At 40.4% G+C, this 12,710-nt stretch overlaps 1 protein-coding gene across 1 annotated transcript in view; it reads left to right on the top strand.

Moving 5' to 3' along the window:
* SEL1L2 (SEL1L2 adaptor subunit of SYVN1 ubiquitin ligase) overlaps positions 1–12,710 on the top strand; it is a 152,467-nt gene that overhangs the window by 127,342 nt on the left and 12,415 nt on the right. Inside the window, exons 13-16 of the mRNA XM_004376458.2 lie at positions 1,163–1,225; positions 1,785–1,872; positions 4,926–5,074; positions 6,479–6,553. Coding sequence (XP_004376515.1) covers positions 1,163–1,225; positions 1,785–1,872; positions 4,926–5,074; positions 6,479–6,553 — 375 coding nt within the window. The remainder of the gene's footprint in view (positions 1–1,162; positions 1,226–1,784; positions 1,873–4,925; positions 5,075–6,478; positions 6,554–12,710) is intronic.

Consider the following 12,710-nt stretch of genomic DNA (forward strand, 5'->3'; position numbering starts at 1 on the left):
AAATTTTAAAAAATATATATATATACCCTCCTCTAGTTATATACTATTCCCGTGTCACTGAGAGATATTCTGGTCATATGCACAGTAACTAAATATGGGTGGTAAGAATTTTGGGGAGCTTTCATCAGAACTTATGTTCCTGAGGAAATACCTACATACTTGTAGAACAAACTCACAGTTCTGCTGTATGAAAGCCAAGTGGCCAAAGGTGGCACCTTACTCACTCCCTAGAGGGTGAAATGTATGATGAGAGATAGGGGAAAAAAGTGAGTTTTCTGGTTGGGGTGGTCACTTTCAAGGTTCACTCTTCGTAAATCCTGAATTGGTATGCTAAATATCAATATATTTGAACATATGTTGAAGTACTGTATCTGGTGTGTTCAGAGTATTAATCAGAAAAAGGAATGGTAATTAATTTAGCATCAACAAATAGTTGACATTATAAGCACTCAAATTTGAATAAAGAAACATACCAGCAATGCTTTATCATCCACAATGGCTAGATTGGAATTCACAGATAGTCTCTAAATGTTATTTGGCCATTTATGTCAACATCCTTTTATCAAAGCAGTTAACAAGTGTCCAAATAGACTTCCCCCTTCTGGAAACCTTCTATACATCCTTCAGTATCCAGCTCAAATGTCACCACCTCTGTGACACCTTCCCTGACAACTTTGTCTCCTTCACTCTCTATCCTCAACCAAGCAGTTGAGTGTTCCTCTCCTGGGTGCCCGACACACTCTCAATATATTTATAATATAGGATTTATCACATTTTATATGACTTTAAAAGGTCTTCTCCTTTGATATGACTCACAGCTCACTAGCCTTTGAAATCTCCAAGGCAGGGATCATGGTTTATTCATCTTTAGCTCTCACCTCCTGCCTCTGTCCAGTGCCTATCATGGAATCACATATGAAGCAACTGCTAAATAAATATAGAATGGAAGAATAGAGGAAAGATTTGACTTTTACTTTCTTCTCTTTTCTAGTCATAGATGTCAAAAGCAAAACTAGAGAGTCAGAACCCTGCCAACTGTCTAATTAATTGCCTTGATTAATCTCTTATTGAGTGCATTTAAATTATTTGTAGCGGTTTTGCAGTAGTTTTTCTTATGATGAATTCTTCTGGCACTTCACTTGGATTTTTTAACCTGTTCTAGGGTAATGCAGTTGGTCTCCATGGGCTTGGTCTTCTTTACTTTTATGGAAAAGGAGTTCCTGTGGTAAGCTAAGTAATTTCATTATCTTTTCAACATGTTTCTAGTAATTTAAAGGGTAAAAGGTATTGTCATTCATTAATTTAAAGGAATTAGTCTTTATTATCAGGTTTGCCAGACTATTCATCATAGAGAATAAAATAATCAAGTGAAATATTTGCCAAATACATGAAAAAACTTGTAACAAGAATAACAACCCTAATAATACCTTAAAATCATAGATTCTAAGTAACCTTAGAGATCATCTAGCCCCTAGGGATTTTATTTATAGAGAAATTTGTCTTCTTAGTTTGACCTCTTCTGTCTTTCGAATGGCTTTCCCCAATATCTAACAAAATCTACTGTCCATGTAGGGAAAGACATCATTTACAGTGAAAATGAGATAGCTACTTCTAAAAGAATCTGATATAAAGATGAAATAAAATGTATGATACTTCTGATACCATTTTTATTAGCCTAAATCACATAGGATACCATCTTTACTCTTCAAAAAATATATGGAAGGCAATTGTTACCATGGAGTTGTACATATACTTTTGAGTAATAAAGTGTAATTATCTTGCAGAATTATGCTGAAGCACTTAAATACTTTCAGAAAGCTGCAGAGAAAGGATGGCCCAACGCACAGTTTCAGTTAGGTTTCATGTACTACTGTAAGTGCTACAAATACGGCTGCTTTATTTAGAATGACAAATGCATTAAGTCTGCTACTTTTATAACAAAAATGAAAGGGCTGGTATGAGTAGTTTAGATAGAACATTCAGGCAGCAATTTGGAGGAGGAATTTGAAGACTGAAGGAGGCAAGTTGGGAGGGGGGGCAGGGAGGCACAGAGTTAGAAAACTCACTTTTGAAAAGACTAAATTTGAGTTGCGTTTGTGATATCCAAATGGACATACATACACAGAAGCAAATAGGACACTCAGAAGAAGTGAAACTTGAAAAGATTTGAGAGGCATCAACATACAGATGTTAGTTAAAGACATAAAGGTAGATGAGCTTGTAAAAGGAAAAGAGAGTGTTAAGAGGAAGGAGTAGTAACCAAGTCAGAAATCTGGTGAACTTCAGTGCTGTATTGAAAGGATGGGCAGAGAAGAAACAGTCACCAAGAAGACTGAAAAGGTATGGTTAGAGGAATAGGGAAAAAAGTGATCTTAAGGAAACCAAGAGGGTAGAACTTTCAAGAATAAATAAATGAGCACCCATGGCAATGCAGTGAGAAGCCTGATTAAAAATAAGAAAGGACTGAGTGTCCGTGGGATTTGGCAATATGGAGGATGTTGATGAGGTCATTGGACTGGTTGAGATGGAAGCCATATGGCAGTGGTTGGGTTGTGAATGGAAGGTGAGGAAGCAGATGAGTAAAAAATATTCTTGCAAGAAGTGTGCCTTAAAGAGAAGGAGAGAGCTGGAAGGGTAGCTTGAGGGAGACCAAGAAACAAGAGAGAATTGTTTTTAAGACAGTAGGAGAGCTGAGTATAATTTTTGGCAGAAAAAAGAAACCCAACCAATGGAGGTGGTTAATGGATCATGGGTGAGATGGGATAATTGAGGAAAAGAGGTTCTAGAAAAAGTTGGGTGGCAATAGGATCTGATTTGGGCCAGATAGGTGGAGAGCTTCATTAGGCTTGATAGAGAGGAGGGATTTATCACCCTTTAAGACTGGAGGGATAGACAAAACGATGGTACAGATGTAGATATGGGGGAGGGGAAACACGTGAGGAAAGACAATGCAGAGTTTCTTCAATGAGCTAGGAGTCACAAAGTTTCCTTCCGAGAGCCGGGGTAGAGTGGTGGGGGCAGGAGTCTCAGAAAGCCAGGAAGGTTTGGAATCACCTCAGAGGGGACTGAGAGGGGGAGTGACCAAGACAAGGACCAGGAGATCTGAGCATACCTGAGCATCTCACCAAGTGCTCCCTGTCAGAGGTGGAGCCAGGGCAGCATCAGATTGCATCATCCAGGAGGCCAGGTCTGGCCAGGAGGTCAGTGGTCCTTTTCCACAGTGTCCCAGGAAGAGGGCTTGTTTTCTACTGTCCTGGGGTGTTAGAGTCTGCCTAAGATGACTCTGTTCTTCTAGTTCATTCCAAGTCCCAGGCCTAGCATCGATCAGATACCTCAAGCTTCTAGAATGAGAGTAATATAACAGGTAACATGTATTAATTAATAATATATATTAATTATGGTGTTGGCAAAGAATATTGAATATACCATGGACTTCCAGAAGAAAGAACAAATCTGTTTTGGAAGAACTACAGCCAGGATGCTGCTTAGAAGGGAGGATGGTGAGACTTCGTCTCACATACTTTGAACATATTATCAGGAAAGATCAGTCCCTGGAGAAGGACATAATGCTTGGTAAAGTAGAGGATCAGCACAAGAGAGGAAGACCCTCAACAAGAAGGACTGACACCGTGGCTGCAGTGATGAGCTCAAGCATAGCAAGGATTGTGAGAATGGTGCAGGACCGGGCAGTGTTTTGTTCTGTTGCACATAGGGTCGCTTTGAGTCAGAACAGACTCACCAGCACCTCATACCAATTAAGCCTTTATGTATTAGGAGCCCCTGGGTGATGCAAATGGTTAATGTGCTTGGCTGCTAACTGAAAGGTTGGCATGAGTGCATGGCATGAGGTCCCCCTCCTCTCTGCTCGATTCTCTCTTTTTTTTTTGTTTTATCTCAAAAGAGATTGACTCAAAATACAACCTAATCCTGTAGATTGACTCCTGCCTCATTAACACAACTGCCTCTAATCCTGCCTCATTAACATTATAGAGGTTCAGATTTACAACACATAGGATTATCATATCAATTCACAAAATGGACTGGGAATCATAGCTTAGCCAAGTTGATACACACTTTTAGGGGACACAATTAAATCCATAACATCTATAGGGTAGTTACTGTTAATCCCACAGTTTTACAGATGAGCAAACTGAGCCGTATCCAGGTCAAACATCTTGCCCAAGATCACACAGTTTGTGGAGGGGAGATTCAAACCCAAGAATTCTGCCTCCAGAGCCTTTGTTCTTAACTGCTACATGACACTGCCTCAAAAGGCCACGAAATGATACAGCCGGAAGGGGATTAATGACCTTCTAGTGAAATCCCCCTTATTTTCCAAATGAAGTGCCTAGATATACCCAACTCACAAAAGGAGTAATGGGAGAGGCAGAGCAAGAATCCCGGCTTCTAGGGATCTGTTAATTCTCAAGCTGTTCTCTCTGCTCTAGTCCCCCCCAAATGCCTCCTTTGGCTCCAAGCATGAATTGGACCCAAGCTGGATCTGGGCCTTACCTGCTTCAAACTCCATAGTTACACACTGGGAAGAACTGTCTGGTCCCCCCGGCATGGAAGGATGACTAGGATAGCGAAACACCTCATGGTGGGGCTTCTAGTCCTCAGAGACTACCACTTGGGCTTCTTTTCAATAACTTTAGTTAAGCCATAATGAGGGAATATTTTCATGAGACTGAACAGTCCTTCTTCCTCAATTTTCCCAGTGGGTCAAGAATATAAATTTCCATTTTCTTCCTGGTAACTGAACACAACTTTCTTTCCACAAATAGTAGTTCTAGAGCAGCTTGACTTTTGGTTGGCTCTTCCTGTCCTATTTAAAATAGCAGGTATCACTATGACTGCTATACCCATAGATTGTGATGTAAAAATAAACTGAATAAGGGGTGGCTCAAAATAATTTTATTTTTCAGCTGGCTCTGGAGTATGGAAGGATTATAAACTTGCCTTCAAATATTTTTACTTGGCATCTCAGAGTGGGCATCCCCTAGCCATTTATTATCTGGCCGAGATGTACGCAACAGGAACAGGAGTTTTAAGATCCTGCAGAACTGCTGTGGAGGTAAATAACAGGTTATTGTGAAGTACTTTTCATTTATCGCACAGAGGAGGTGATAATACCCTTAACTGGTTGGTGCCTTTGATTTTATAAATATTACCTCTTTTCCTCCAGTTGACAAATTGATCAATGACATTTGCCAGAGAGGAAAAGCAGTGATATAACTCGAATTGCGGAAGGGAGGGAAAGAAATGACCCCTCCTCTCTTGTGTTTGCCTTTCCATCAAGTTCAGAGCTCACCTCAAAATGCAGTGAAGGAGCTCTGTTTCAGCCTGCAATCAAATCACCAGGGCAATTTGGCACTTCTAGTGGATTTGGGAGTTGCTACTTGGGAAATGAAAGGCTTGATGTAGCCTAGAAAAAGTAGTCCACTTCTGCCCAGAAATCAGGGTCCTTAGGTTTTTGATGATTTGGAAGAGTATTTAGAAAGTGGATTCTTTCAGCTTGAGCAAGTGATATACTTTTCCAAAGATGTACCTTTAGGACCTTAATGCCTTTCATTAATTTATTAAACACTTATGCTGCGCCCATATAAATACCTCCTTGTTGCAGTCTGGCCCTTTTAAACTCATTTCAAAAGCCGCCAGCTAATAATCTATCTTTAGATTCGCTTCTTTTCCAGCTTCCTAATGAATTATGTATGGCTAACCTCTTTTGGTTACATAAAGGCTATTCAGCTCAGTTGACATTTGTCCCCACAGAGTTCTGCACACCTCTCTCGTGATGTCACCTGCACCCTCAGTCACTGTCTTCCCTTTAGTCTCTCCTTTTTACCTGAGCTGTGGCCTTATAACTTGCCCTTGCAGGGCAGCAGTGCCCAGAAAGGCCCTTCGTTTTAAAGAGAAGTCGATACATTCTTGTCCTGCCGAACTGCATCCAAGTCAGGAAAGTTTATGCCACAAATTTAAAATCAGCCCAAGGAAGTTTCAGCTCAAGACAAAAATATACACTGGTAGTCTTTGTGCCTATAAAAGGTATTAACTCTCCATCCTAAATAATCTGCAAAAGCCACACTTCAGACCTGAAATCTTTACCTGACCAGCCAGCGGGAGCTGAAGACTAATTTCATTTATCATTTGCCTAGAATGAAGTATATTGTCTAACTATTCTGCTTGATTTCTCCTCCCATATACAGCTTTATAAAGGTGTCTGTGAACTAGGCCACTGGGCTGAGAAATTCCTGACAGCATACTTTGCCTATAAGAATGGTGATATAGATTCTTCGCTTGTTCAGTATGCACTGCTTGCAGAAATGGGGTATGAAGTAGCTCAGAGCAATTCAGCGTTCATTTTGGAATCTAGTAAGATAAGTTAAAGTTCTCTGCAACTCCGCATTCATACATGTACATGTATGATTTTACTACAGGGGAATTTTAAGCCTTACTAATGGAATGGTTCCTTTTTTAGAAAAGGCTAAAATTCTTGAGAAAGAGAAGATGTATCCAATGGCACTTCTTCTGTGGAATCGAGCTGCCATTCAAGGTATGGAAACTAGATAAGTGCACACCTGGTTCCTGTCCACTATTCTTCTTCTGACTGGCTTCAGCTGCATTCTTGGGCACATAAGCAGAAGGGTGCAGAACGTCAAGTAGATGGCATTTCAAACTTTACTGATGGTCAGTGTTGGGTTAGCCTAGAGGTCATGTCTAGCAATTTGTTTTCTACATTATTATGAAGGTCTCTGATTTAGCAAACCATAGGAATTTGTCTGTAGCTCAGTCTCCATGGCACCAGAGTAGTTGTTTAAAACATGACAAATTTATTTATGTAACCAGTTTTCTTGGTCTGGCATCAGTCACTCATTTGCTGAGTTCTTTACTGAACTAAACAGAGATGTGACTTATGTTGCAATGAGTTTATATGCAAAATTGCTTATGTATCTAAAACTCATTTGATTTTTCTTTTAAAATACCACATTGATGATTACTACGAATTTCAGATCTTTACTATGACCACTAATAATAATTGATAAGATCCTCTCCCCTTTCCTGGAGTCCCCATGTCCCACTTATTGGGATCCCATGAGATAAGGAAGGTAAGATGGCATTGGTGGGAAAAGCACTGGCAGGTGGCATTTGCATCACCCTGCCTCTTCCCGTTCTTTTCCTAAAATTATATCATTAAAAGCCGAGAGATAAGGCAAAGCTGTCACTATTGGCATTTGGATCTGTAAGGAACTCTCTTGCAGTAAGAGAGTAATTTTACTTCCAATTAGGTCTCTTAAAATCATCTCATGCTAAGGCTAAATCATCCCTTCTCATGGGAAGTGAATAGGATAAAAAATGATTCTCACAGATTCTAATATGAGGCAGAGGAAAAAGTCACACTGGTGCCTTCTCAGATCCAGCTGAGCTGGTAATGCAGCAACAAGTCATCAATGCAATTTTAGTGAGAAATTCCCCTAAAAAAGAAAAGTCTGTGTTTTCCAAAATGCAATAAAGACCTTACTTGAACTGGAGAAATAACATAACCAATCTCTCAACCATGGAAAAGCAGCTCAGTTGCAACAAATACAGGTTTATTCCAAGCCTGGAAATCAAGTGGAAATTGCACCAAGGAAAAGGGACATTGAAAACGAGGTGACATTAATATTAAACAGAATTCCCCAATATAAAGTCAGGCCACTAAAAATAATTGTGTGTCACAAGGAAGGTCAGGCATGAATGTCCCTGAAGATACGGCTGCGAAGTGACTCACCTGGGGTTAGGAAATCTGATAGTGAGATTTTTTAATTAGTCACTGGTTGTGCTTCTTTTAGCAGTTGCTGCATATGAGGAGGGTGCTGAACCATCAGGACACAGTCAGCACCCTGTGACTGTGAGATTCAAATGGAAATGCCTCCCACTGTCAAGTGATCCCCCAGGAGCTTGTCAGGACTGCCACATTCCCCCAGTCAGCCCCCTCATTAGGGTGGAACTGAATCCTCCGTAAAACGAGCTTGTTCACTGACTCCCATTCTCAGAGGCTTCAGGGCTCCTGCTTACTGCCTGCAAAGCTTGAAAACTCACAGGAGTGTCCTATCCCTGTGTGTGGTTATAGCCCAGAAGGAAGTTTGAGGTCAAGAGAGAGCAGCTTTGGACAAAATTAGAGCTGGAGTGAGTTTCTCTTTAGGGTTTTGTGGGCCTCCTACTCCTCTAGGCCCCTCTCCTGGGCACTATTTCTATAAGGCCTTATCCCCAGCTACCTCTACATTTCAAAACACGTGGAAAACAAACCCTGATAACTAATGTTTTTGGCAGCCTGAGGATTTTATGATTTCAGCTCTTTTCATACTGAGCTAAAAATGGTTCTAGTATTACATGTCTTAGAGGTCTCTACCTTTTAATAGGGGATTCTAGACAATTAAAAGAATTTCAGTACCAAAAGGAATAAATTCCAAAGGAATTTCAGGTAATACACGAGACCAAATGGAGAAAAAAACAAATTGGAAGGAATTTTATAGCCCTTAATGGGACACCTCCAATCATACAATACGGATATTTCCTCTTTTTCCAAGTACTCCTAGATCATGCTAGAGGGATTGGCTACAGCTAAAATAGATGTCCTAGATGAGTGTTCCCTCATTTTTTCAGTCAACATTCTCTTAGTGGAATGGAAACATGGACCCCAAGGAGATCCTTAGGAGTCGTACCTAAATGCCTTCAAAAGACTGAAGTCTCATATCTTCAAAAGTCACATGACTTTTTTCTACTCTTTAATATATGCATGTTTGTTTAAAAGTAATACATGATATTACTCAACATTTGGGGAAAAAATTTCCTACCAGGTCTAGCTATTCATTCCATGAATATTTATCAAGTACCATTCTAGGTTCTGGGACTATATCAGTAATTACGACTTTCAAAGTTCTTGCCCTATGGGGAAGAAAGACAATAAACCAGTAAACACATAAACAAGATAATAATGATATGTTCTGTGAAGTAAAAAAAACATGGAGATGAGGTGGATAATTACTAGGGTGGGGGATGAGGGGATGCTTTAGAAAAGGTAGTCAGAGAAGGCCTATGTGAGGGAAGTGACATTTGTGCTAAGACCCGAATAATGGAAAACCATTCACATGAAGAGTCAGAGGAATACTGACATCTCAGGCAGAGAGACTTGAGGAATCTTAATGCAGAGATGCTGAAGCAGGAATGAGCTTGGTGTGTTAAGGGAATAGTAAGATGGCTAGAACACAGTGAGGTTAGTATGATGAGGCTAATCAGGGAAGCAGAAGGCAGGTTAGGCATGACTTGTAAATCAGGTTAGCAGTCTGGATATTATTCCAAGTGCAATGTGCAGCCATTGGAGAATTTTACACAGAGGAATTACGTGATTTGATTTTACATTTAAAAAATATCACCTTGGCTGTTGTGTGGAGAATGGTTTGAAAAGTGAAGAAAAAAGAACAGTTTGGAGGCTATTGTAATATCCTGGCTTGGAATAGGATGGTGATAGAGATGACAAGAAACAAGTGTGTTTTAGAGGGTAGAACTAACAGGACTTGCTGATGGATTGGATGAGGGAGATGAAAGAAATAGAAGAATTAGCAACGATTTCCCTAGCTTTACAGCCTGAACAATGCTAGTACTAAAATAGGGAAGAAACTGATGATTTTGTTTTGTTTGTTTTTGTTTTGGGATAGTAGGTTATTAAAAGATCTCTCTTGGACATTTTAAGGTGAGATCCAAGTAGAGAAGTCAGGAAGGTAATTATAAGAGTCTGGGGCTCAGGAAGAGACAGCGGATTAGATACAAATTTAGGAATAGTTAACATAAAGGTGGCCATGGGAGTAGATGAGACCACCAAGAAAAATGGTTGAGATAGAGGAGAGTGGGTGTAGAGCGGGAGTGGGAGGGAAGAAGAAAGAAGGGAGAGAAGAGAGGGAAAAAGGAGTCTAGGGACAAGCCCTTGATATTTCAAAATTAAGAAGTTGGATAGAGAAGGACGTAGGCAAGAAGCTTGAAAAGAAAAGGCCTATGAGGTGGAAGGCAAATCAAGAGAATGCAGTTCTATCGATGCCAAGAGAGAAAGTGCCCAGGCAGGGGAGGGAAGTCCAGTGACTACAGTGCTGCTTTTAGAGCCAGTAAGATGAGGAAAGAGAAGTGGCCAGTGGATCTGGCAGCATAAGGTCGTTGACCACCTTGAAATAGCAGTTTCATGGGAGAGGGGGCAGAAGCGAGATTGGAGTGGGTTGAAGAGTATGTGGGAGGTGAAGCTATGGAGACAGTGAGTGTGGAACACTCTTTTGAAAAGTCTGAGTGTGAGGAGACCAGAGAAATTGGGCAGTTGCTAGACAGAGACACATCAGGGTAAAGAGAGAGCTAATTTTTGTTTATGGAAGATATCAGAGTATGTTTGAATGGTTGATGAGATTGGTCCAGGAAAGAGGGAGAAACTGATGATGCAGGAAAGTAGAGCAGCAGGAATGAAGTCTGAGAACAGGTAGGGTGGGGTCCAGTTTCCCAAGAGTTAATCCACCTTCAAAAATCTAATTTAAAAGGTAACATTTATAATTTATTATTTGTTTGAGAACAGTTGTACTGTATCATGGGTGTTATCCTACAATGAAGACAGCGGCATTGAGTGTTATATTTTGTGTTTCATAAAATATATCAAATCCTGATTCTGAGAATCTGAGTGTTGATAGATAGATATAAAACTGTAAGAGACTAAAACAAGATCATTAGATCAAAGTGCTGGGGACTATACAAGAATAATTTGAGTTACGATTCTTCTTTCTAATATTTCTATCAGGCAATGCATTCGCTAGAGTAAAAACTGGAGATTACCATTATTATGGCTACGGGACCAAGAAAGACTATCAGACAGCAGCCACACATTACAGCATTGCAGCAGACAAATACCACAGTGCACAAGCCATGTTCAGTCTGGCCTATATGTATGAACATGGTTTAGGTATTGAAAAGGTAATTGAATCGGTGATAATCCAAACCTAGTAATGATAGCTGCGTGGGAAGGGAAAATCTAGATGTTTTGGGTTTCATTGATGTCTATAATATAAAAGAAGGAAAAGACTTAACATTAGCTGAATCCCTCCCATGTGCTAACACATATTATTTAACCCAACATTTATTATTTATCCTAATATCAACCCTATAAGGTAGATGTTATTAGCCTCATTTATATCCCAGAACGTAACTAATATGTAGAAGTCTAGCCAGGCCAATTTCATAAGTTCACTCTCTCGCCACAAGTATTAGTAGGCTTTTCCCCACTTCCCTCTCCCTCAAGGCTTTTTCCATTAAAATTTCCACTGGCTCTGTTCTCAAGCTTTCAGTAACAAGGAGAAACTGTTATGAGGCCAGACCTGGATATAGAAGTGGCACTAATCCAGAAACTTCTTATGAAGCGCTGTGTACATGACACAGTGCTGGGCACTCTAGAAGTTCCCAGAAGATGGATCTACGTCCTCCAAAGACTACATTAGCTTGAGGAGATGAAGTGTATTCATTAAGGAAGAGAGCTAACAGTACAAGGTGGTATTGGGTAAATTCCTTAGACAGTGAATGTAATTAAAGCAGAAGATAGCATTGGGGTCTGACATGGTGAGAAAGGTGTGTTAAATATCAATAATAATAACAGCTGGCATTGGGTTAGCTGTATTAGGTGTACTATGTCTTTTAAATCACCCAACTACCCAATGAGGCAAGTCCTAATTGTCCTCATGTATCAGGAAACCGCAGTGTATAGAGGTTAAGTCACTTGGCCAAGGTTGGAGAGCTTATCATTGACAGAGTCAGAAGTTGAACCCGAGTCTCACCCCATGGTTGTGTGGCAGAGTGGGCCCTACGTTGAGTCATTCTAAATGCTCAAGGACCTATTTCTCTTCAGTGTTTTTATTCCTGGCTGCATTTGGAGAGCCAGATAATGTGGGGATTATCAGCTTTTTTATGCTCTTCTTTTTCGATATTCTGCTAGTAATTGAGAATTATTGGTAGGGTATTTCCCACCTGAGAACTGCTAATGGTGAGCACTGTAGCCAAGGGCTTATTCAGGTACAAATTATCCAGTGGTAGAGAGTCACACCGTTCTTTCCTCTTCTGCTGCCTTGGGGCTAGGCATCTTGAGTGGTGGAAAGAATGTCAGTCCAAATCCTGTCTGTTTTCCCCATTCTTCACAGGCATGAACCTTCTGTTTGGAAAATTTTGTGGGGAATGGATGGATCAAATAGCTAAATTGGATGATCTTTTGGATTTCATCTAACCATACCCTCCCCAGCCATCATGCACATCAGTAAAACAGAACTAATGGTATCTGCCCTGACCCAGCTTTGAGGGTAAAACGAATCCGTGTTAGTGAAAGGGCTTTGTTGTCAAACAGTGTGCGGCATAACTGTTCCTTAGATCAGAAGGAAATTTGAGCAGCTGCTAAGTTAAGTAAGGCTTCAAAAAGATTAAAGCTATTGTTCATCATTCCCCATGCAAAACATGACAATAATGTGAGAGGAACATTGCATAAAGGATAAAAGAGACCCCACTCCTTGTGTTAAATTCAAGTTAACTCTCTCGTGTGATTCAAGAAGGACTTGGTCCCTACACAGCCTCATCTTCTCCGCCGTGAGGCCATTTTATCTAGAGTCTCTGGAGGAGGGGAAGGGCTATTTTTGCCTCCTTTCAGGATAAATTGCCATTAGTGC

The sequence above is a fragment of the Trichechus manatus genome, unplaced genomic scaffold, assembly GCF_000243295.1.
Source record: "Trichechus manatus latirostris isolate Lorelei unplaced genomic scaffold, TriManLat1.0 scaffold00042, whole genome shotgun sequence".
NCBI classification, from domain to species: domain Eukaryota; kingdom Metazoa; phylum Chordata; class Mammalia; order Sirenia; family Trichechidae; genus Trichechus; species Trichechus manatus.